A 24,239-nucleotide genomic window follows, 5' to 3' on the forward strand; every position below is an offset into this window, starting at 1 on the left:
ACACAATGGGAGGCAAAAAAGTCTATGATGTTGGGAAGATATACTGAAAAGAATTTGACCAATCAAGACCCCTATGAATTTTGATGAAAACACACTTGATAGTTTACTACTTCTACGATGTTGGTTGATTGGTTATAAGTTTTCTTGGGATCATGTATTTCCAGCATCATATTGAACCTATAGGTGGAATGCATCCTACCAAATGTCTTGTATATATCTAGGGTTTAGGGTTTAGGATTTAGGTATGAAAACCACATTTTTTAAAGCCAAGAGATGGTCGAACCAAGTCGGAAGCATTGGTCTAACCAAAAAAGAGTGAAATAAAGCTCACCTTTCTTTTGCTACATGGTAAACATTATAATCACAAGCTATGAAACAATGTCCATAAAGCAATAATGTATTAAAAATAGATATGTGGTTATACCCTATCAGTTGTCCAAAAGTGACAGGTTTGGCAATTCAATCAAGTGGTTTGCCTGTTGTAATGCCCAAAACCATTCAAAACCTCATTACAAGAAAAACGATCAAAGTCGGTGGTCCTTAGGCCTTTACACTATCGCCTTAGATCTAAGGTACGTGGCGGTCAAGCATCCGCCCCCTTATCAGTTGTCGCCCTAGATTAGGACCGCCAACTTAGATGCAAAAGATCACATGGTTTGTCGAAAACAACTCAAATTGATCTGTAGTGGCGGTCACACCGAACCACTGGCTTAGCATTAATAAGGCAGCAATTTTGACCACTGGCTCAGGTACTAAAAGACCACCATCGTAGATTTTTGTCAAACTCTCATGTGTCCTTAGGTGGCGGTTCGAATCGTCGACTTTGATACTATATGACCGCTGCCTTAGGTTTTGTCAACGTCACTTGTATAATTTGGCGGCAATCTAAACCGCCAGCTTATATACCATATGACCACTGCCTTAGGTGTTGTTTGTGGCTAAACTGGAAGTTGCATGACCGCTGACTTAGATCTTTATATATATATATATATCAAGTTAATTCTAACATTGTTTTTCACCTACACCTTCATTGATTCATCACTTTAATACCTGCCTATTACAAATCTCATGAAAATTGATACATAAAAACAACTTAAATAAAAAATGTATTAATTTAAAAATTAATTATTATTATTATTATATCCAAAACAAATTATTAAAATACAATATCTAATTGACGTACAATGTTCAAGGACCTAAAAAAATCAATGTTGTATAATATAACACATCTTCCTATGCAAATCCACTTAACATAATGGTCAAACCTGCAAATAATAACATATAAATTATTAGAAAATGTAAAATAGATGAGGTATTAATAGAAAAATGTATAGAAATAGACATTCAGTTGCACAAAATATTAAAATGAGGCCACCCATGCATTTCTCTCATAGTACAAGGACTTTAAAGCCATTAGTAATGGTACTTCTCTTAGCACTACCCATTAGTAACAAATTTCATTTAGTAGATGTGCTAAATTCATAATTTCTTTCAATGCAAATCAAACAAATACCTGATGGCTTCTTGAATGATAGAAGAACATGCCAAAAAGCTCCCCTACAATTCTTCCAAATCTAGTGATGACAATGCAAGCATTGAATATGGCAAGAAGAAACAACCAGAATGTTGGCATTGGATATGGCAAGAAACAACCAGAATGTTGTCCAAATACAGACCCCTACATATAGAAATTATCTTAGCAAGACCAATATGTTATATAAAATTATAGGAACTCAAGTATGGAATTTTAAAGAAGTTGCCTCCTATTACCTTCTAACCTTAGCCAAGTACAAGGCGGTAGTTCTCTTGGGAAGCCTGGGTCAATTGATCATAGGGGGAGCCATAAGGGGCAATGATGTTAACATCTTAATGAGCTATTCAGTCCTAGCTGAAATTGGTAGCTTATTGAGAGTTGAACTTCTAGCACTGTTATAAGGGTTGATAGTTGTGAAGAACATTTGCAAGAATGAGATATTTTGTTTAAGATTATCAAGTTGTGATAGATTGACCACAATCAAAATCACTCTTGGAAAAGCATTAACTTTTTATCTTACAACGTTTAATGTTTGTTCAGCTGGATTTCCAATACTGCCAACAACTTAAAAGATAATCAAGCAAAGATGGAAGTGAATAAGAGTGGATTAGATTGTAGAATACTATGTGGACATCTATGTTGTCCTACTCTTAATCAACTAATGAACAATGTGGATAGTAGATCCCCTGGTAATAGCTTCCTTGTATGGGATTCCAACATTGAGTTCACAAGTGTTCGGGTTATGGTTAAACTGGACTCGGGTGCCACATGTCATCTCCGTGGCCGCCTTATCACTTTAGTCACATTGGCACAACATCATAAGATAAGCATGACTTTAGTCATATTGGCACCACGTCGGGGATTAGGTCTTATCCCGAAGATCTTAGCGAACAACATCATCCCGACAACCCTGGAAGCCCCATCTGACTAAGAAACGGATCTTTGGCTATAAAAAGGTAACTCCTGCTCAAGGTAAGGGATTCAACTTTTTACTTCCTAGCATGTGTACTGTTACTCTGCTCGGACCAGCACTGTCCTCTCACCTACTTGGCTCGACCACCCACCATTCTTGACTAACTTGAGTGTCGGAGTACCTACCCGAGAAATAACTCCTCGAGCCTTTAACCACTTTCTTGGTTTCAGATCTTGTTGCGTAGCTTCGTTCTTCCACCTCGGCTCTACCTAATTGGCATGATTATGTGACTGCGATCTCAGTTCAAGAAACACCTTCAATCGAGCAACATCAACAAAAATGACAAAATAAGTCAAACTTCATTAAGGAAAAGAAGTACAAATTACATATTAGGTTCCAAAGAAAAGATTATATTTCAAGAAAAAATGGGTTATGTAATACCCAAATTCAAGAATACGACATTCATAGCAAAATCGAAGAAAATAAAAGGCAAATACTTTTCTAGCTAATTTGGTTAATAATTACTCAATACATGAAGTTTTCTATTATTTTATTAATTAAACTTGTTCTTGAAAAAGGGGGAAATGAAAATTAAGATGACATAAAGCCCATTACCCAATGTTGGTCCCAACTATTTGGGGTCTTGGGAGGGGTAGCCTGGATATGGTCCTAACTTTTGGCATTTAATTATTTGCACAATGGCCAGTCTCAAATTTGAACCCAGGTTATTCTCATGCTTGTTAGCATGACATCTTACCATTAAACCAAAATAGTGGCCCCTAAAATTAAGATGGCATTTGGTATCAAGAAGAGAAACAATCTAGGGTAACCAAATCCTAATAAATGAACTAAAAATTATGGTAAAGTCAATAAAAGAGAAAATTGTTTTCCTCAGAATTGGAAAAAAGAACTTTGCTACAAGAAGAGAGTTTCCTATCTTGAAGTAACTGGTTGCATACCTGAAACTGTAAAGAATTCCTCAAGATCATCAACAAGCATCGGAACATAAATTCCATTACATCATGCATGTCTGGAAGTGGTTTTACATAGAATGGGGCCTTTATTGTGGTTTACTGGATTTGAAATGAACCCAAAAATCTTTGTATCAGTGTTTCTTCTAGGCTAAATATAGCAGCAATTTTTAATTTGTTTTGATCTCAAACAGTGAATTCTAAAAGTTTTCCACAACTATCATGAGCCTGCTTTCAAACAGGCATCTTTTTACCAAGCTTACTTAATTTCATATCTAAATCTTAGGATGAAATCACTTTTTAAATGGCAATACAATATGAAAATGGAAGGATGAAAACATCTTTAATGAAAATAAATGATATAAATGACCCAAGCATACAGATTAATTAGAAAATTACAGCTTCAGATACTAACTCAATCTGGTCAAGTCATTAAGAAGCATTGTTAGTATGTTCTCATTAGAATTTCACTTTGGTACATAGGAACAAAAGAAGGTAAAAGGCATAGAATCTATACATATCGATTTGGACACAAATCCAACAGACCCAAGCCTGTAATGTTTGCATTGGATTATGTTGTCAATAGTTCCTACAGTGTCACCAATCTTGAAAGCTCCAGCTTGAATGCCTCCAACAGTAGCAGGGCCAATAATAACCTACAAGAAACATAAGAACTAAAGTAGAAAAAAAAGGATAAGGGGAAAATGAAAAAGAAAGATCAACCCAATAGCATTATGCCAATTGCCTCCATTTGTGAATAAGCATTTGGCTTTTGGCCATTCTTTGTCAGAATCATTTGACATGAGGATAATTCAATAAGTTATTGAAAGTTTGCAACTGAAACCTAAAAGAAATCCCCAACACTAATTCAAAACAGTCTTTTTAAACTCAGTTAAAACTTGTGACTAACTATAGAACACTGTGCCAACTTATTGTATCATTCATTAAAGCATCAAGTATTCAGTTATTCTATATGTCAAAATATTGGAATTTTATTATGTAATGCAAAAGACGTTTAAATGAATCTAAAAATTATCTTTTTAAACTCACTAATAGCTTGTGACTAACTATAGAACACCATGCCAACTTATTGTGTCACTCATTGAAGCATCCAGCATTCAATTATTCTATGTCCAATCAACTGTTTGGCATCTGATTCTAGAACACCTTCAGCTATGATAGTCACAACTCTAATGGTTGGTTGTTTCAAAGTAGACATTTAAGAAGCACCAACACTGTAGAAAGCAAAATAGTTATAGGAAGACTTGTATATTCTAATTTATCGATATTGGGTTTAGAGTTTGAGATTTATTCATTTTCCTTCAATAAAGTAAAAACAAGCAATGAAGTTCAAATGCACTGAAACTTTGCTTACAAATTGAAGGCAAACTTCACACTTGGAATGATGCAAATCTTTGAAACAAGGCAAGAGGTATTGATTTTTCCCTCAAACACTACTAGAAAAGTGACCTTTAGCAGTGCTAGAAAATGCCGCTAAATATAGGAAAAAGCGCCGCTAAAGGCTATAGTGGCATTTTTAAATTGCACCACCAGTACCTATGTCAGTAAAGGTTTTAGCAGCGTTTATTCAATTTTTAGTGGCACATAAATAAATGCCAGTCAATCTGACTTTTAGTGGCGTTTATTCAAATTTTAATGGCACTAATATAAATGCCAGTCAAACATATTTTTAGTGGCATTTTTCATCCTTTAGCAGCAGCTTCAAATGTCATTTAAATTTAACAATGGCATTTATTGTCACATTTAGTGGCAACTCTTTGTGCCACTAAATAGCAACCTCTATAATGGCACTTATAAGCACCACTACAAGGTCATCTATAGCAGCATTTTTAAATGCCATAAAATATTTACCTATATAAAGGCATTTTTAAATGCCACTAAAAAGTCTTAATGATTCCATTCATTTAGGCTTTAGCGACGTTTACAAATGCCGCTAAAGGTCTATATATATGCTTAAATATAAATGAAGTAACAATAAAAATGTTGCTTATTATATAGTGCTAACAGAACCTTTATCACTAACTACTAATTTCATCATGCAAATTTGAATTCAATGCATGTTGTATATTTAATAAAAGAAAAAAATTAAATAATTACAAATTTTAACCAAATAAATCATTTTTAAATTAAACTAGTTCATTATTAAATGTTCATATATACAAATGTCACTTTGAAGTCAAATCCAATAATAGAGATTTTCAAAACCAACAAAAATTGTACTTCAAAACACAATACATTTAAGCAAATTATCCTGCTCTATGCTTTTTAAAATTCTCCATCATAGTCAAAAGTATCTTCAATATGCTCCTTGTCAACAATTTCCTAAAAAAGCAATTATATCATATTATAAAAATTAGTCAATTAACATAAAACTGGCTATTAAAGAAGATGTTATAAATTAATCATTATATATTTATAGTGTTATGGATACCCTATTGATTAAGTGTTATGCAATCAGATATTGAATAAGTGTCATGCAAACCATGTTGATAAAAATAAGTGTTATGAGCTAATAGTTGTGTAAACATTGCTGCATTGGTTTGGTAGCGAACCTACATCCATTGGAGAAGATTATTTGAAAGAGTTTCCACCACCAATATGTTTGAAGTATAAGATAAATCTATGAGCTAATAGTTGTGTAAACATTGCTGCATTGATTGGAAAAGTAAAAGCAGCATGGTACCTAAGACAACCTAAAGTTCACCCCAAAATCAAGTAGAAGCTTCACACGCATAAGACACATACAGGTTGTGGGCCCAATCTGTCTATCAACTTCAGACTCTCAAGGTTAAGCAACTCATGTTTATCAAAGACAAGAACTAGAAAACTCATGGATATGGCTAGATCCACAGCCTGTCATGTGGAACAATGTGATTGGAGACCAACTTCAAGCTACTTTCCACTTATCATATTTTTAGAACTCCAAACTTTACTCCCAGTAGAGGGGCAGCCACCAGAAATTTTATTAATAATCAAAGAAACAAGAGGCCTGATCCACTTATCATCTCTCCATCATCAAGAGCTGGAATTCTGTTTGGGATAAGCTTAGGAGAGGAAAAACTGGAGGTAATCCACATGTATTTTTGTTCAGACCTGTTGAGTGATTTTTGGTTTTCTCCTCTTTCTCTCTCTAACTTCCTCTAGAAGTTTTTTGATTCTAGCATATAAAGACATTATTGACTAAGGAAAACATCAAATTAAATCAACAAGGGTTTGCTATTGATCCATGTACGTTCTTTCATTAATTCTTCCAATACCAAGAATTTGCTATTTCTATAGTTTTTGTAACTCTGCCAAATATTCTAAAAATACCTTCGTTTAGGTAACTGCTGTAAGTTTTGATTACTTCTTGTTCTACCAAAATTCACTCTAAAACTCTACCTAGAACCCTAATTTTTAGAATTTAGGTTTTATTTGGGAAGCATATTTTATGTCCTTGTGTGCATGGCCATATACCTAGGACCTTGTTGAACTTAGTTTCTCCTAAAAATCTCCATTCTATGCCTTCATCCAAAATTTCATTAGTTCCAATAGTATACTTGTTTTGCTCACTTAGAACCCTTTCATAACTTCAGGGCAAATCTTTATTCTTTCAATAAGCCCAAAGAGCCTTCCTAACCCAAATTTTTCTACCTATTAGCATGAATTTATGCCCTGTTAAACCTTTTAACCAGCTCTACAAAATCCACCTAGAGTTGAATCTTTCATATATCAATTGGAATCATTGTAATTAATCTTGCATCAATTAGTTGTAAAAACCACAATCAATTATTAACTAAGAACTGTCATCCATGTTTGGCTATTAGTCCAATTACAACCTTTGATATTTTGACTATATAGGTTTTTTCATTGTCTTGCTAATTTGGAAATTGTTTTTGAAGGGATCGGATATCCATCATATAGACGCCCAAAGATCACGGAATAAAGGGGCGAATTTCAATAATTTCTCTCCCTTCAACTGAGAATCGAATTCCCTATTTAGAAAATCATATTTTTAAAGATCATTCTTGAACCATAAACTGAATCAGATCTTAACCAAAAGGAGTAGGGAGGGATTATACCTGATACGGAAAAGTAGTATCTCCCAATGGAGGTGTTCACGCCCAAGGAAGGATCCAAAATCTGCTCCCACTGAAGATGGCGCAGTGCAGGGTGGAGCAGAATCAACAGTGTTCTTTCAAAAGAACTTGACCCTTCACAAGAGTCAACTGATCTCCTAATCACATTAAGAGTTGCTAACCCAAATTATATTTGGATTAGAAGTCCCTTTAAGTGATAAGGGATAACCCTTATCCTATCTACAGATTAGATCAGCCATTTCCTAATCTAATTAGGAGGCTTTCAAATCTAAATCTTATTTTGATCTTGGACTCTCTAAGTGGATAGAGTCTAGGCCCAATCCTATCAGCTGATCCATCTCAGAATTCGCCCCTTAAGTGACTAATCAAATTAGCCCAGTTCGAAATAGACTTAAGGCCCATTTAAGGTTATGTATTCATTTAACATTTCAATATGTTGCCCAGTTGGGCTTCCATGTATGGCGTAGGATCCAAACATTGATCTACACAACAGCCACATGGGTTCGGCCCAACCTTTGTTACAAGGCCTGGCCGAATACACTGTTAAGGACAGCACACCCCCTGAAACCCATCTCATGGGCTCTATAAGTCCAACACTTACCCCAAGTGGTCCATGGGCCAAGCCACTTTGTAACACCCAGGGACTGTGGGCAGATGCAAGATTAGCCCATCAGGTATTATCCTCAATGGTCTTACACTTAACCTCTCAGCCCATAATGATCATTCACTGCCCGACAAGAGAAGACATCTCCCTCGGCTGTAAGGAACAGTGTTGCACTCTCTCTTGTATGGATCCCGGGAATTAAAACATTTTGCAAACCTTTTAGAAATCATAATATATATACTTTTATATCTCATATAAAATATATTTTGCAAAACAAATCTCAACGATTGAAATCGGCTGCCGACAATCTTCGTTTCCATCAGTAAGAATGCATCACCGATCATTACCCTTGTTCGACAAAGGGGTTGATCTTGTCACTATGATCACCCATTGAGATGAATTCTCAGACTATCCCAACATACCCAGGTTTTGACCCCCGCTAAGGATCTCACTGATTGGTACATCAAAGACAATCCAATCCGACACCTAGTGCAATATCATAATCGAGTCTAGGGGTCAGGTGTAACTTTCCAATTTTGCCCATCAATCTCCAAGGTCCAGGGCAATACTGAAAATCTGGTCCAATTCAAAGATTCAATTAATCATACACTATATGTGCCTAGGGTCTCACCCCGACAGCTGAGACAAGCCACCCCAACCGACTTGATGGCACCATAGTGTCAGCCTTGTCAAGATAGGTCTCCCTAAACCGACCCACTGGCTATGAACATTCTAAACTAACATGAGTCTCATTAAGTGTCAAATTTAAGGGTATTATACAGAAACATACCAAGGGAACATGAATCAAATATGCACTTTTATTCATTTACAATAAACTCATAAAGTACATCATTTTGATTGAAGCTAAGGGCATATAAAATTGTCCAACAGTTATGTCAACCATTGTTAAATTCTAAATGAGCTATGGAATTTAAGTTCTTTTCAGCTTAAGGGTTCAAGGAATTCCAGACTGAAGTTAGTGGGATAAGATGGTTTTCTGTCTATACTATATGTATGTTCAACTAGCTAAATCCACCAAAAGCAATTATTGTAACAATGTAAAGTTTCCAATCCACATATCATAGCTTGCACTCATATGATGGGATAAGAACAACATATTTTATCACTGAATGAAATTTAGCCAAGTAGAAACTTATAAATCATGATTTAAAAAGGATTTGAATAAATGTCAACTCTACCTCTAATGTAGCCTTCGAGACATTGGTTCAATGTTGTGGTGAAGAGATCGAATCAAGTGTTGATGTTGATGTCGCCGATTAGTGCTATATGGTAGATTCATAGTCCATACCCAAACAACCTTCCATAAATGAAGATTATGTGAAGAAAAAACTTATCCAGTCATACAGAACATTATAAATTAGTAAATAAGCTTTTAAATAGATAACCATACAAACCTCAAAGATAAGCTAGAGATTTCTGTAATTAAATTAGATACAAACTAGAAAACCTAGAATATCCAAAAAATTGGCAATTTGCCTAATTTGGAACACATTTCATCAAAATGCCAATCTCTTCCTGTCAGTCATATCTAAGCATCCAGACAAGAATAAAATTCTAGCATCCTAGAAGTTGTGAAGTAAGGAACCAGTACAACAACACAAATTTTAATAAAAAACAAAATAAACTCACATAGCACTTAACAAATTATCCACTAGGATTAGAGTCCCCTATTCCAAATCAGACCATGGGACCCATTCCCTAGCAAAAGCATTAGTTTTTTGAAAGATTTCACCATACTTTCATTGTTTCTGTTATCTTCTCAATATCTCAGCATGAAGCATCCAATAAATATGATATTATTGTTGTTTTTGCATTATCAACATATTCGCCAAAATCATATTTGCCTAAATTTTGAGTAACATTAATCTTATTGTGTCTTGAATAGAATTAGAAATTTATCATAAAACAGAATTATAAACTTTGGAAGAGGGAAAACATGAGAATTTTGCTTGAACCCTCGATAGTTCTCAAACCAAAAGTATCTATATAGATTCCACAACCCAACTTCTACTCAAGCCCATGGCTAGAGAGTTTTGCTCCACACTATCTTTTGGGCAATAAGAGGAATTGGAAAGAGAATACTAGATACTCAAAAACAAGCAAAATTCAGTTCCAACGGTGATGGATCTTATCATAAATTGAATGGTTTGGTCCAGAAATTAAGGATATTCAAATGTATTATGATGGACATGATGAACATATAAGATTATAAATCAAATGGGAGTTCAATCAAACTCAATTTTAACATCTGTCCACTGGGGGACCTAGTCAGTTTTGCAAAGTAGGTAAAGATGGAATGAAATATTATAACCATTCTTATTCTATGCCTGTTGGTTTGGATGATTCACTTATGGCAATAATTGGAATGACACTGATTGTAATAATAGTCAAGGAAGTGTTGGAGATATGGTAAAGAGATTAAGAAATAAAAAGGGAAACTACAATGACACACTATTCCAGCAGTAGTAGACAATAACTTGGACAATACAGACAGGAAGAAACAGAACTTTTGAAGTTAAAACATACTACTCCAGAGGAAGTAGCCTCGAAGAATGTTAATGGAACAATGACATCATGGAGTATGGAAAATAAGGAGTTTAGGAATACTCATCGTTCTGTGCTATTAATGATTGAGTTGGAACGATTTGGTAATCATTGGCTAAATAACATTATAGTGGTCCCATTCTATCTTTAATAAAATACCTTATCTATTAATTGGGAAAATTAAAAAAAAAAAAAGTTTGCCTAAAAGCAGTCTTTTACTAGACTATTCAATCCTCATGTGATAATTTGGTCTCATGGAACTTACTTTAAGTATGCAATATTAAAAATCTTTTGCTTCAAGAAACCCCCAGTAGAGATCTTCTCTGTCAATCCCTAAAACATACACAACAGCTAAGAAAATTAATAAATATTTTCATTTTTCACTGATAAAAAATACTTTCATCCTATTATGAAATTGCTATTACCACTCCCCTTTTTGTTTGAAATTGTCTCCCCTTTAATTTTGTTGAATATCTTGGGAGCAAAATAACCTAAAAAATTCATGTTCCATGATCTTTTTTTATTAATACCCGAAAATATCCAATTAAAAAAACTATTAGAATGAAGGACATATCTTGGTGAATGGAATAGTAAAATCTTAGATTAAAAAATGAGCACAAGTTTAGGTCTTAGACCAGCCACTTCAATAGCAATCAAACTTGCCTTATACATAAAATAGAGTACGTATATTAATGTCAAATTCCCCTATTGGCTGACCTTTGGGTCCATTGAGCTAAACAAACTATGGAGGAATTAAGCACTGAAAGGTATGAATCAATGCTAATGGCTGGGATGTAAAGGTATCATTTGGGTGTGGAGTGTGAAAAGGTATTCATAAACAATGGTTTAAACTTTAATTCAATGGTTTACAAGTTGAGAAGTAGACTTGGTTCCAGTTGTATTTTAATTTGGAAGTTCTAGTGGAGGCAAGGTATGGAAAATTGGTTGGTTTTGGACACTTCAACTTGTGAAGTCTTGAACTCAAGCATTCTTGATTAAAATATTCTGGGGGCATATGGAAATACAAGGTATTATAACCTCAAGATGTAACATATTTCAATAAGACACATTATCAAACATTTCAACCATTATAAGACAATAAACTACTTGATGGCTTATTCAATAAAAGATAAAATAATAAATTATTCAACTCATCCATTTAAGCCATTATCAAACAACACCTTTGTAGGACCCTAGGTCCAACTCCAATAGGAGAGAAGAGAGAATGTGAATTGAAATGGATGCAGGACAACTTAGTACAAATATCTAAACTAGAAAATTAGAAAGAAATAATAAACCATAAACCATAAACTACTTGAGAAGTAAAATGAAGAAACCTATAAGAGAAGAAATAGCTAGATGAAGGAGACTGCATCTAGCTATGAATATAGTTATAAATAAATGGTTGTGATTATTCCCCTATCTATCAATAGCTTGTTGTTCACCCATGCTTGTAATTGGTATAATACTTAGTGATCCAAAAAAAAAAACATAGGCTGTGATGATTCCAACCAAGCCACACAAGTCAAAGTTCAGCCATGCAAAGGTGCTTATTCAATATAAAGTAGCCAACGAATAGACTGCAAAGTGAAGAAAAATACCCAAGAGAAAATCAGATAACATCAAGCAAATATAGGTAAAGATTTTATATGCTTAACATTAAGTTAAAATTTTTGTCTTCAAATAAATCCATTCATATACATAAAAATTAAGTGAAGAACAGAAATACTTGTATAACACCAACTGCATGAATATAGTTATAAATCAATGGCAGTAGATGAGAGATTACCACTCCAAAAAAAACAACCAAAAATATTGTGACTGAATGGCTCTTCTGAAGAATTGTCATAGGATCCTCTGTAGGAGACTTCACTTCAGATTCACACGTACTCCTGATTGAGAGTATTCCAGCCGATGATACAACCAGATCAAAAGAGTGAACAACAAGAGGAAACAAGATAAATCCAGATGGGTCTGCAAGTGGAAAACATTACCACCAACTAAAATAGAGAAAAGCAGAAAGATATTTGTGAAGCAAGGGGCACTTGGAAATTAATTTTTCTGTGCTGTTTTGTCATATGATAAATAGGGGGAGATGCACTGTACGCTCTCCATTGTTTGTTTTATCCATTGTACATTTTGTTTATAATTAATGAATGAATGAAAATTGGTGCTTATCTAGAAAAAAATATTTCTAATAAAATAGTTGCTTTATTAACAAATAGATACTTTTTTGAGAAGTGTATATTATCTTTATAAGTAAATAGCAGTGTAGATTCCATTCATAACATAACCATACTACCCAAAAAATATGGGTTTCATTCATAATGGTAAGAAGCCCAAAGGCAGCGGAAACCTGTGAGATAAGCATACCTCAAATTTGTTTCGTGATAAATGCATGAACGAAATAAACTAAAAACAAGATAATTTGTTTCCAAGGCGAGACAAACATACCCCAAATTAGCAAAATTGGTGATTTAAGGAGATTAATAGTGGCTCAATTGCAAAAGTGGAGGTTCTTCCAAGATTTAGTAGAGCTGTTACAATTTTTTTTTTCTCTGACATCAAAGGAATGTAATTTTTGCTCTTCTCTAATATACTCTTCCGACATCTAGGTTCATAGTACCTCTCAAAAAACCCCAGCGCCAATTGCATGCGGTTTGCTCTTCTCTACTCTGTGTTTGTTGTTAAGGTTTAGGTCTTCGGAAGGTTAGGAACTTCTGTGATTCAAGTTGGGCACCAAACAAAGTGAAAAAGAAAATGGTAGGTGATTTGCTCTTCACTACTCTATGCTTTTATTGTTATGGTTCAAGTATTATGAAGGTTAGGGACTTCCCCTTGGTTTCTGGTTTCTATGGATAAATAGGCAAATTGCTTGTACTTTCGAACCTAGGGCGCTTGACAAAAGGGTTCATGGAAAACAAATCTTCACTTTGTCCAATAGTTCTATGGGTTCCCAAAACATTCTGATGGTAGAGAGCTTCAGTCAGCCGCTTCACACCAGCAACAATTGGGTCAACAACAGCCCCGACATCAACACCATGCCACGTTGCCTGGGAAAACAAAGGAGGTGTCGTTGCGGCTGTACCGATTCAACCGGAAATCCTACTGGTAGAGAAGCCTCCAGCCCCGCCAATTCCACCAGGATACAAAACTCACAAGCAATGTCCTCTCCTCTCTAATCCCCAATTGGGTGTCTCACAAAATGGAAGAACCCTGCAGAACTTTTAAAAGAGATCATAATCTAACCTGGGATGCGATTAAAAGCATGCAAAAATATCAAAACCAGAAAACCCAAATCCAAAGTGCACTAATATCTCTTCAATAGCGGTGTTGAAGAAAAACAAAGTGATACCCAAAGAAAAAACAGAGAGAACAAAGATAAAACAAACCTCTATGAAATACCAAAAATATTTATAGTGAAAAAAAGAAAAACAAAAAACATACCAAGCAAATGCGCGGCTCTAGTTCCTCCAACGAAATAGGTTTTGAATAACACTTCAATAGCGGTCTTATGGAATTGTTTGAACGAGAACACCAAATGTGATAGACGGATTCGATTTTGAGAGAAGACTAACAGTTGAATGGGCAATGTCTTCGAATGAGAATGCTGTCTAGAGTGTGGTGGGTGCACGACTTCGACGAGAAGATGAATAGTTCTTCCTTTATTCGAACGAAAATGTGTAGGTAGAATAAGAATGCGCGCGGGAGGAAGAAAGTAGAAACTTGCAATCCCGCCACTTTTCTTATCTTATATTTACATTTTCCTATTTGCATCTCCACCATTGATTTGAAATCAATGGTTCAAGTAAAAGCATACCTCTTAAGTGTCCCAAGCCATGTTAGTGGCGCTTTAAAAATGTTTTTAACGGCAACTTAATAAAAGCCACTTAAAACAACTGAGTATAGCGGCATTTCAATTATGCTTTTTACGGCAATTTAATATCTGCCACTAAAAAATTATGTTTAGTGGCGATTTTACTGCATGTATAATGGCAATTTTTAAAATCGCCATTAAACTAAAGCAAACGCCATGGTAGAAAATGATTTTCTTGTAGTAGTGAAAGAAAACTTGATTTGACAAATAAAAATGTAAGAACAAGGTATATAATAAACATCTGACATTTTATTTTAAGCTATAGTTTAACTGATTTAACAGAAAAAAAGAGGTAGGGCTAGCTTCTAGAATTCAAAGCCTCCTGCAATGAATCAAGATTACTTGGAAAGAGTACTGAAATCCCAACAAAGAATAATGTACCCCATGCTCAGTGATTGGGTAACCACAAGAATGGCAGAAGCACTCTGGGTGCCAAAAATCTTGCATGCATCCTAAGTATTTGCTATAGCCCATTTCATGGTTGCAATCACTACAATATTTGAGAGGAACATGCATATATGTATTGCCAGAACCAATCAAGACAAATATCAAGAATTTTTACGTCTAGGAAATCCCTTAAGTTGTTTATAAGATTATGAGTTGTGGCATAGTTGAATCAAGTCCATAACTTGATAAGCCATGAACTTTGTTGATTATTCATCTCCAAGGTTGTCATCTGGCGTCGTCTGTGTCAGAGTTGCTCAATGCTTTAGAGGGTAAATGTCAAGAACAAGAGAGGCAAAGCATATTGGCTTAGTTTGCCATCTAAAACTCCAGAAACAGTAATTGACTTGAACCATGAGTTTGACTCCAACTTCTTGAAGTAGTGAGGGAACAAAAAGAAATAAAGATTTAATGAAACTGGCGTATATCCCCAGGGGGAAATTGTGGAGGAGTATGGAGGATATGAAGGCATGTTCAAGCTATCTTGGAGTGCTCTTGCTAGGTCTTCATCATTGTTTGTGTGTCTTCTGTATCCTGAAGAAATCCCATATATTCAATCTAATATTATTAAGCAAAATCATTATGACTTTATGAGCTATAGGTGCAGGAATAAGACTAGTACTAGAGTTATAGGTGCAGCATCTTCAGGAGAAAGGAATAAGACTAGTACTAGAGTTAATTAAGTAAATATGTTCTCTCTTAATCGATCTCCAATCTATTCTATCCATATAATGAATTTCAGGGGTTTCCAATTGGGGGTGGGGAGGTTGGCACTAACAACTAATGATTATAAGGAAAAGACATTTTGTCCTCAAACCAACTATGCCAAAGGACACAATAGCTTCACAAATCCTTACAACGAATACTGAGATATCAACCCTAAGCAAGACGACAAAACAAAAACATAGAGGGAAGGAAGCAACCTTTAACCTAATCAAATAAGTTTCGCATACCTTATTGAACAGACTGTAGATCAGTCTAGAGTGGAGCTAGCTTCAACAGGGCATGCGCTAAATTTCGTTTTCAAGCGTTTTCTCATTCAATCAAGTCATAAATATAATAGGCCTGTTTATGGGCCTGGCTCGAGCTTGACTTATGGGCCCAGCCCGAAGTCCGAGCCCGACATAGTGTAAGTCAGGCCCGAAGCACGGCCCCTGACAGGACTCAGCCAAACAATGATCATATTGAGCCTTCACAAACAAGAGAAGTGGCAGACGTCTTCCTCCCTTTGATCTATCTTTTGCATTCCCTTTCTCAAAATATTATGCCAAAAGTTGGATTCCTCTCTTTGGGCTCAAACATGGGAAGGAATAGCACAAGGTGCGAAGGAGAAGAACAACTCAGGGAAGCCTCTATTTGGTGTTTTGCTTTTAGACTTTTAGTTGATATGTCGATTCGAACGCAATAGGTTTAGACCGGTTTAAGTCGTGTTCAAATTTATAAAAGAATCGGTTTGGACCGGTTCAAATGCAATTCAAAATTATAAATGATGGAAAGACCCTTTCCGCCACCCCGCATGAGTTGGTGGTCTTTCCAAACCTGCCACCTTAGCATTCTCTATGGCAGTGGTCTTAAAAGACCGCTGGTTCTAAACCGCCGCTTTAAACTGTTTTTCCTGTGACATGCCCATGTCACTGGTTCATTGATTCAACCATCTAAGTTCTGGTTAATGGTGGTTTAAAAACACTATCATGATAGCACATGAGGGCCGCTATCTATAAAGTCTGAAGACAAGCTTTTCTTGCAGTTGGGTAAGGGAGCAATCTACGAACCCGGATTAGAAAAAAAATAAAAACACATTCTTGAATTGTATTTTGCTTTGTAAAACAAAAATATATTAGTTTTGTTTCGAAAAACAATTCATGTTTTGAAATCATCAAAAACAATTCGAAGAGGAGTTACAGCCATGAATTTGGAGGTCGCGATTTGGGGGTCTTCAGCATACAAGTTGGGGTTTGTGATTCTCTATTTACCTAACTGAGTTGCAGAAAATGTTTCTTCATCCCTTTTCCTTTAATGGTCTGGACAGGAATTCATAACTAATGATTAATTTGATCGTTTATTCATAATTTTTAACAGAAACTTTATTGAATTCATCAAAGAATTATTTGATCTTTTTAATTCTTAGTCTTCTCACTTCCTCTCAATTGGATGTGTGTATTGCCATGAATCTACTGTAAAATATCCAGAGAAAAGTAGGAAAAGGTAATGAGAGAAGGTCATCTTCCACTGGTAAGGGCCCCATGGATGGGTCTTCCAAACTCAGAAATTTGAGTCCCCTCCATTGACTAATTACGTTCTTGGTAGACAGAGGCAGTCGTGGACGTCCCTGTGCCATTTCTTTCCTTCGCTCTCAAGCCTCCATTGCTTGTGGACCTTGGACAGTATACGTGCAAGAATCAGAAACCAACGTTACTTTGGCGATGGTGGCAATTATTTCCCTAAACTTTTATTCGCAATAAAGACTCCTTGAATTTTTAGATTCTGACAAATACCTCCTTCCCCGTTAAATTGAATGAGGGAAAAGTTAATTTATCAAAATACCCATGGGAGAAACTTATATAAAATGGAAAACAATGTTAAAACAACCGGAGAGGATATTAGTCGAAATTCAGGGGATCATAGTATAAATGAAAATTCAGAAGTAATTTACACTTTTTTTCTTGTTTTGATCCTTTTTTATCTTTTTGTTGAATCTTGAATCGCGAAAGAGTAAGCGAATAGCCGAATATATGGTGGCACTGTCATGGTTCATCAATCCTGAACGTCGGAACGAGAGGTCTTCAGCCTAACACCCAATCTGAAAAGAAGAGATTCAACCCAAAAAGAAAAATCTGAATATAAGAGATGACAGTTGGGATATGACCCACCCAAATGGACGGTCTAGAATGTTGAAGCCTTGAAGGTGTTCTAGACTTCATGGTGCTCATGCCCCACAGAGATGAAGGAAAAATCTGAGAGTCTGAGAAGGCAAACCATTGAGCATTGGACACGTATCCGATTTGCAAACCACATCCATTCCCTCTAAAGACCGACCCTTTTCTTCCTTTTGCTTCCCACTGCATTTTGCTCGCCCCCAGGGCTGAAGGACCCTGCTCAATTTTCATCGTTCTTCTGTTTGTTGTTCGTCGGTTTCCCCTGAATTGTTTCTTCTCTTTTTCAAGGTACTCCTTTCTTTTCTTTTTTTAATCTTTTCTGCTTTTCTGGATTACAGCTTTATGTTTAGTGAGGCAGAGTGAATGTTGATTGGGAGTTTGGTAATTGTTGATTGATGTTTCATTCGTATTAGATGCCTGGGCACCTTCATAATCTCAGCTTCAGTTTATTGTTGTTCTTAATTGACGAGAAATCCTACCCACAAACCCTAGATTGTATTGGTTGTGCCTTTGAGCTTAGAAGAAACCATAATCTTCTTTGAATTTTGACTCAACTCAATGACCCACCAAGTATTAATTAGTTGATTGGTTTATATTTTGTTCTTAGCATCTCTTGGCAACGCCACTGCTGCTAAACATTAGAAACCCATGTACGAATCTTGGCGCTTGTTGTTGTGAAGTTTGTTCTTTTCTTCTGTGGGTAATTGTTTGCTTTCTGTTATGTTATACTTGGATTTGGATTCTTAGCTTTTGGGTGGTTTTGTTTGCGTAGTATTGGCTCTGTGGGAGTTGGGCGCTAGTTCTCGTCAATGGCTGCATCCTCGGCATGCCTCATTGGGAATGTTTTATCAACCCGGTCTAGTAAACTAAATCTGAATAGGGAGATTTATGGAAAGCGTTTGTCTCCTTCCTCGGGTCTTCCTTCATCGGGGAAGGTGTTTAAATCAATCTCTGTGAAAGCGTCGTTGGACCGGAGGCAACTTGATGGGAGAAGAGGCTTTTTAAAGCTGTTGCTTGGAAATGCTGGACTTAGCTTACCTTCATTACTTGGTGCTGGGAATGCTAATGCTGAGGAGCAAGGTGTATCCTCATCAAGGATGTCTTACTCAAGGTTTTTGGAGTATCTGGACAAAGATAGAGTGAAAAAAGTAGATTTGTTTGAGAATGGTACAATTGCCATTGTCGAGGCTGTTTCTCCCGAATTGGGTAACCGGGTCCAGCGTGTGCGTGTGCAACTTCCAGGACTAAGCCAAGAGCTCCTTCAGAAATTCAGAGAAAAAAACATTGATTTTGCTGCACATAGTGCCCAGGAAGACTCAGGTTCTCTTTTGTTCAATTTAATTGGGAACTTGGCTTTTCCTCTCATCCTGATTGGAGGCCTTTTCCTTCTTTCGAGGCGCTCTTCTGGTGGAATTGGTGGGCCTGGAGGTCCAGGTTTCCCTCTTGCCTTTGGCCAATCCAAGGCTAAGTTCCAAATGGAACCAAACACTGGAGTGACCTTTGATGATGTTGCTGGAGTAGATGAAGCAAAGCAAGATTTTATGGAAGTAGTGGAGTTCTTGAAGAAACCAGAACGTTTCACTGCAGTTGGTGCACGTATTCCTAAAGGTGTTCTTCTCATTGGTCCTCCTGGAACCGGAAAGACTCTTCTTGCCAAGGCAATTGCTGGAGAAGCAGGTGTCCCATTCTTCTCCATCTCTGGATCTGAGTTTGTTGAGATGTTTGTTGGTGTTGGTGCTTCTCGAGTTCGTGATCTCTTCAAGAAGGCCAAGGAGAATGCTCCTTGCATTGTATTTGTGGATGAGATTGATGCAGTTGGACGACAAAGAGGAACTGGAATTGGAGGAGGGAATGATGAGAGGGAACAAACCCTTAACCAGCTTCTGACTGAAATGGATGGTTTTGAGGGAAACACTGGTATCATTGTAATTGCAGCAACCAACCGTGCAGACATTCTTGACTCTGCCTTACTCAGACCTGGGCGCTTTGACAGACAGGTTAGGATATCCAAAAAAATGGTTCCTTTTATTGTGCTTTGGTTACTTTTTATTATGTAGTAAATAATCTTTGTAGAATACTATTGCAGGTAACTGTTGATGTTCCTGATGTACGTGGAAGGACAGAGATCTTAAAGGTACATGCCAGCAATAAAAAGTTTGATGGAGATGTTTCTCTTGATGTGATAGCCATGAGAACACCTGGTTTTAGTGGAGCAGACCTTGCAAACCTCTTAAATGAGGCTGCTATATTGGCTGGTCGTCGTGGTAAGACTGCAATCTCACCTAAGGAGATCGATGATTCAATTGATCGGATTGTGGCTGGAATGGAGGGAACAGTTATGACAGATGGAAAGAGCAAAAGCTTGGTGGCATACCATGAAGTGGGCCATGCCATATGTGGGTAAGCATCGATCAAATTTTCACAATCATAGTTAGATTTCATCCTATTTTCTGGGTTTTCCCCCATTTTACTCTTGGCTGTGCCTTACTGGACCCAGGGCCTTTGAACAAGTCTCTTGTTTCTTGACTTATGGTTCTACCCAGATAAAACTGCTCTCTTGCCTTCTGTAGAGTGATTTTAATTATTTTTTGGATGTTGGGTTATTATCCAAGTACTTAGATATTGATTGTGGGTTCTGATGCTTAAAGAGGATTTGCATATTACAGATTACAATGGAAGGTACTTAATCTCTATATTTTTCTGTCCTACATATGGTTCATCTTTATTCTGCTTTTAGCCATAAGGTAATCATTGTGGATATAGTTTTGATGCCAAAAAAAGAAAAGAAATGTAATGGCTTAAGACATTTGGATTGGTTAAGTTTAATATTATGACAATAAGCAAAGAATTGGCATTAGGCAGACACATGACAGTTTCTGTTTTTGTTTGTAAAATGCTTGAGAAGAGGCTAAGTATCTGTACTTTTCTGTCTGAGGTATGACTTATGTTTAAGTAATTATACCAAGATGGGATGTACGATGAATATGGTTTTATTACAAAGTATTCTTGAAGTCTAAGATATTTATTTTATCAGTTAACGTTCATTATTTTATTCTAATATCTCATTCCTGTCTCTGCATTTGCCTCTGGATCTTCCGCTGAGAGTTGGTAAAATTAGGACTAGAATTTGGACAAGTATCAAAATAAAAAATATATACAGAGCAATTAAGAAACCTATAGACAATCTCATCCAAGAGAGTGGTGTATGGCACAATGATCATATACTTTAAAGCTAAATTTGCCCCAAGTTCATGCAATTTCCCCTTGGTTGGAACCATTCAATTAATTTTGAGGCTCAGGCTTCTCAAGCTCATTGAAGATCTAATTTTTGGTTGCGTTAAGACCTGTGACCTTCTATTGCATTTGATTCACTCGCTCAATTCTGTATCTCTGGTGCATTAGGTGTCATACTTGCACCTGAATTCCTCCTTTTTAATGGTACAGTCTTTCTATTCCAAGCTTAATGTGTAAAGAGAAAGTGGACTTGTTTTCATTAGTTTTGCAATGTCCTCTTTATTCACATTGATGACTTGCTGAAATATCTAGATGGAGAAGTCAATACGTTCAAAGCTTTTGCAAGCATTATCTGTTTTTTTTTTTTTTTTTGGATCAATAACAGAAACTTTATTAAGAATTAAGAAGCTTTAAGTACAAAGAAGGGGGAGATAAAGAGTCTTATCTCCCCATCAGAAAATTACAATGAAAGAAGATTAAAAAATAACCTCCCTATTCACCCCTTGCTTGGCCAACCCATCTGCAAAAGAATTAGCAGTCCTTTTTACCCAGCTGTATTGGGTGGCTTAATAACTAATTTAGTAATAAATTTCCATGCAGGTTTTACTGATTATAGTTAACTATGATGATTAAACACTTGAGCAAGAAAGGGCAGTGATTTGCCCCTTCTTATGTGGCTTAATAACTTAATTATGCCGAAAGGAACTTAATTAACTCAAATGAGCTTTTAACTGTTAGTTGTTTCTTCCACAAGTTCTTAGATAAGGCCACAGAAATCATGTTTGTAAATTGGTTATCTATTTGCAAGGAGACTTGTATTTTAAGCAACTAATATATTATTCTTTGTCATTCTCATAGAACATTGACACCAGGGCACGATGCTGTGCAAAAGGTCACACTAATCCCACGTGGGCAAGCACGGGGACTGACTTGGTTCATTCCTGCGGATGATCCAACCCTGATCTCTAAGCAGCAGCTGTTTGCAAGAATTGTTGGTGGACTTGGTGGCAGAGCTGCTGAGGAAGTGATCTTTGGTGAGGCTGAGGTGACCACTGGTGCAGCTGGAGACTTGCAGCAAATCACAGGTTTGGCAAAACAGGTAATTTAATAAGTTATACTATTCTTTTAACTGAAACTAGTTCTTGAGTTCAAGTACTGTTTTCTTTTCTTATAGTTAATTTTTAATCATATTCACCAAACTGAATTTGTTGTCTTATGCTTTAACTTACAGATGGTAACTACATTTGGCATGTCTGAAATTGGCCCATGGTCACTTATGGACTCGTCACAAAGTGCAGATGTAATAATGAGAATGATGGCAAGGAATTCAATGTCAGAGAAGCTTGCAGAAGACATTGATGCAGCTGTTAAGCGAATCTCAGACAGTGCATATGAGATTGCATTGGTCCATATTCGGAATAACCGTGAGGCTATTGATAAGATTGTAGAGGTCCTTCTTGAGAAGGAAACCCTGAGTGGGGATGAGTTCCGAGCAATTCTTTCAGAGTTTGTGGAAATCCCTGTTGAAAATAGGGTCCCTCCTCCAGTGCCATCTCCTGTCACTGTATAAACCATTTATATACTGTAAATCTCAATTACACCTTTTCATGTTTCATATTGATCTACGGTTGATTGACCAATTCCATTGTTATCTGAGTTTCAATGTATACTATGTATAATTTTCAGCAACTCCAATTTAGATTACAGGTATAGGTGCATAGAATATTTACTAATTCAAATCCTTATCACATCATTTGTTTAAAGCAAATGTAATCTTTTGTTCTGATATTATCTGCCATAGAAATCTAAACTATTACGTGGTTTTGACATCAATATTTACTGGATGACATAAGTTGGGAAAAACCTGTTTCTTTTTTATTCTTACTGTACAGAAATTCTGTTTGAGATCAAACATGATCCCATAATTTAAAAAAAAAAATGAAAAAATGAAAATGAAACCCTACTAATCATTCTGCCAAAAAACGGTTTATGAAGAGCAAGATCAAACATCTCCCAGGAGGGATAAAATATGCATTGATATTGTTTGTTGCAGTAGCGTCCTCGAAGATTATCTTGACATTGATTAATATCAGAATTTGGTGGAAATTGTTAAAGAGAAACAAGTGCAACCGCCAAATGGTGACAGGGAAAGGCTGTATCCATATGCTGCAATAACAACTAAGGCATTCCTACAGCTTTCATTTATTGTTCAACCCACAGAGCATAGTTGATTACCAATTGAATACAAAGGAAACAAGCTATTTAGTCCGCTTTAGGATCAATAGAGTCTAAAAGAAACACAGATGCCTTCGGTGGATTTCCAAAACTGTATATCAGTTACACTTAAACCCATCAAGGCGACTGATATTCTTGTTTACCGAGAACAAGATCGAGTGTCAAATGGTGCGGGGAGGGATCATGATTCATGTCCCAGAATGATGGGACCCATCGTTAATAAAATTTGATGATTTGTCGATAACAAATAACTTGCCTTGTGGAGCCCCGGAAACATCAACATGGACAAAAATACCATTTTAATAATGAATTTGTATAGCTAAAATGATCTGTCTCTGGTGTAAATCAGGTTGCGCCTTGGCACAGCACAACTCACAGGTCGTGCCAGTCCCGACATGATGGTCTGTGCTGTGCTGGGTTGGAGGTTCATAGTCCATAGGTCGGCATGGCATGGCATGACTGTTCGTGTCGTGCCACTCACGGCCCATAGTGAGCCACACTCAGCCCATCTGAAAACTAGCCATCCCCCGTCTTCCCCCCCCCCCCCAAATGGCTATGGGTTTTTACATAAATACCCCCCCTAACAGTTATAAACAGCTATATAGGGGGTATTTATGTATTTTGCTTATGGAGGGGAGAATAATGACATAAATACCTCTCCAACAACTATATAACAATTAGTTTATGGGGGCTTCTTGGGTGAAGTTATAAATATATTTATAATAACCAAAATATCCCTCCGTTTTTAGGGTATTTTGGGCAATTGAATTATTTTCAATTCCTATAAATAGCCCTATCCTCCTCCACTCTTCTCATCACACCAATTCAATAATTCTCTTAATATATTCCCTCTCTCTCATGCATTCTCTGCAATCTGAGTGAACTC

At 36.3% G+C, this 24,239-nt stretch overlaps 1 protein-coding gene and 1 long non-coding RNA gene across 6 annotated transcripts; one reads left to right on the top strand and one right to left on the bottom strand.

Annotated features, from left to right (window-relative positions):
- Positions 1-1,100: 1,100 nt before the first annotated feature.
- Positions 1,101-14,420, bottom strand: LOC148847784 (uncharacterized). 4 transcript variants are annotated; one of them, XR_016100430.1, is made up of 8 exons: positions 14,135-14,415; positions 12,477-12,579; positions 9,322-9,440; positions 3,936-4,074; positions 3,407-3,520; positions 2,633-2,761; positions 1,514-1,678; positions 1,101-1,265 (listed from the first exon to the last, which is right to left on the bottom strand). It is a non-coding gene; the product is annotated as an uncharacterized LOC148847784 (long non-coding RNA). The 4 variants fall into 4 exon arrangements; XR_016100431.1 differs by lacking the exon at positions 3,407-3,520 and adding an exon at positions 13,142-13,903 and having other exon boundaries at positions 14,135-14,370; XR_016100429.1 differs by lacking the exon at positions 3,407-3,520 and having other exon boundaries at positions 14,135-14,420.
- A 3,178-nt stretch (positions 14,421-17,598) lies between these two features.
- LOC148847785 (ATP-dependent zinc metalloprotease FTSH 2, chloroplastic) lies at positions 17,599-22,951 on the top strand. Of its 2 annotated transcripts, none has more exons than XM_088949204.1 (5): positions 17,599-18,172; positions 18,657-19,881; positions 19,971-20,284; positions 21,977-22,217; positions 22,350-22,951. In XM_088949204.1, exons 2-5 carry the CDS (start codon positions 18,694-18,696, stop codon positions 22,686-22,688), a joined length of 2,082 nt encoding a protein of 693 aa, XP_088805330.1. In that variant the 5' UTR covers positions 17,599-18,172; positions 18,657-18,693; the 3' UTR covers positions 22,689-22,951. The 2 variants fall into 2 exon arrangements, with proteins under 2 accessions (XP_088805330.1, XP_088805331.1); XM_088949205.1 differs by lacking the exon at positions 17,599-18,172 and adding an exon at positions 18,253-18,534.
- The last annotated feature ends 1,288 nt before the right edge of the window (positions 22,952-24,239 follow it).

Source organism: Nelumbo lutea, chromosome 6 (assembly GCF_056320005.1).
Source record: "Nelumbo lutea isolate HS-2025 chromosome 6, American lotus-T2T, whole genome shotgun sequence".
Classification (NCBI taxonomy): domain Eukaryota; kingdom Viridiplantae; phylum Streptophyta; class Magnoliopsida; order Proteales; family Nelumbonaceae; genus Nelumbo; species Nelumbo lutea.

What these genes read in the sequence shown, in the direction of transcription:
- LOC148847785 (XM_088949204.1), top strand. Translation starts at nt 18,694, where the DNA reads ATGGCTGCATCCTCGGCATGCCTCATTGGGAATGTTTTATCAACCCGG. An exon ending in CTGGGCGCTTTGACAGACAG is followed by an intron (nt 19,882 to 19,970) that starts GTTAGGATATCC and finishes ATACTATTGCAG; the next exon opens with GTAACTGTTGATGTTCCTGA. An exon ending in TCACAGGTTTGGCAAAACAG is followed by an intron (nt 22,218 to 22,349) that starts GTAATTTAATAA and finishes TTTAACTTACAG; the next exon opens with ATGGTAACTACATTTGGCAT.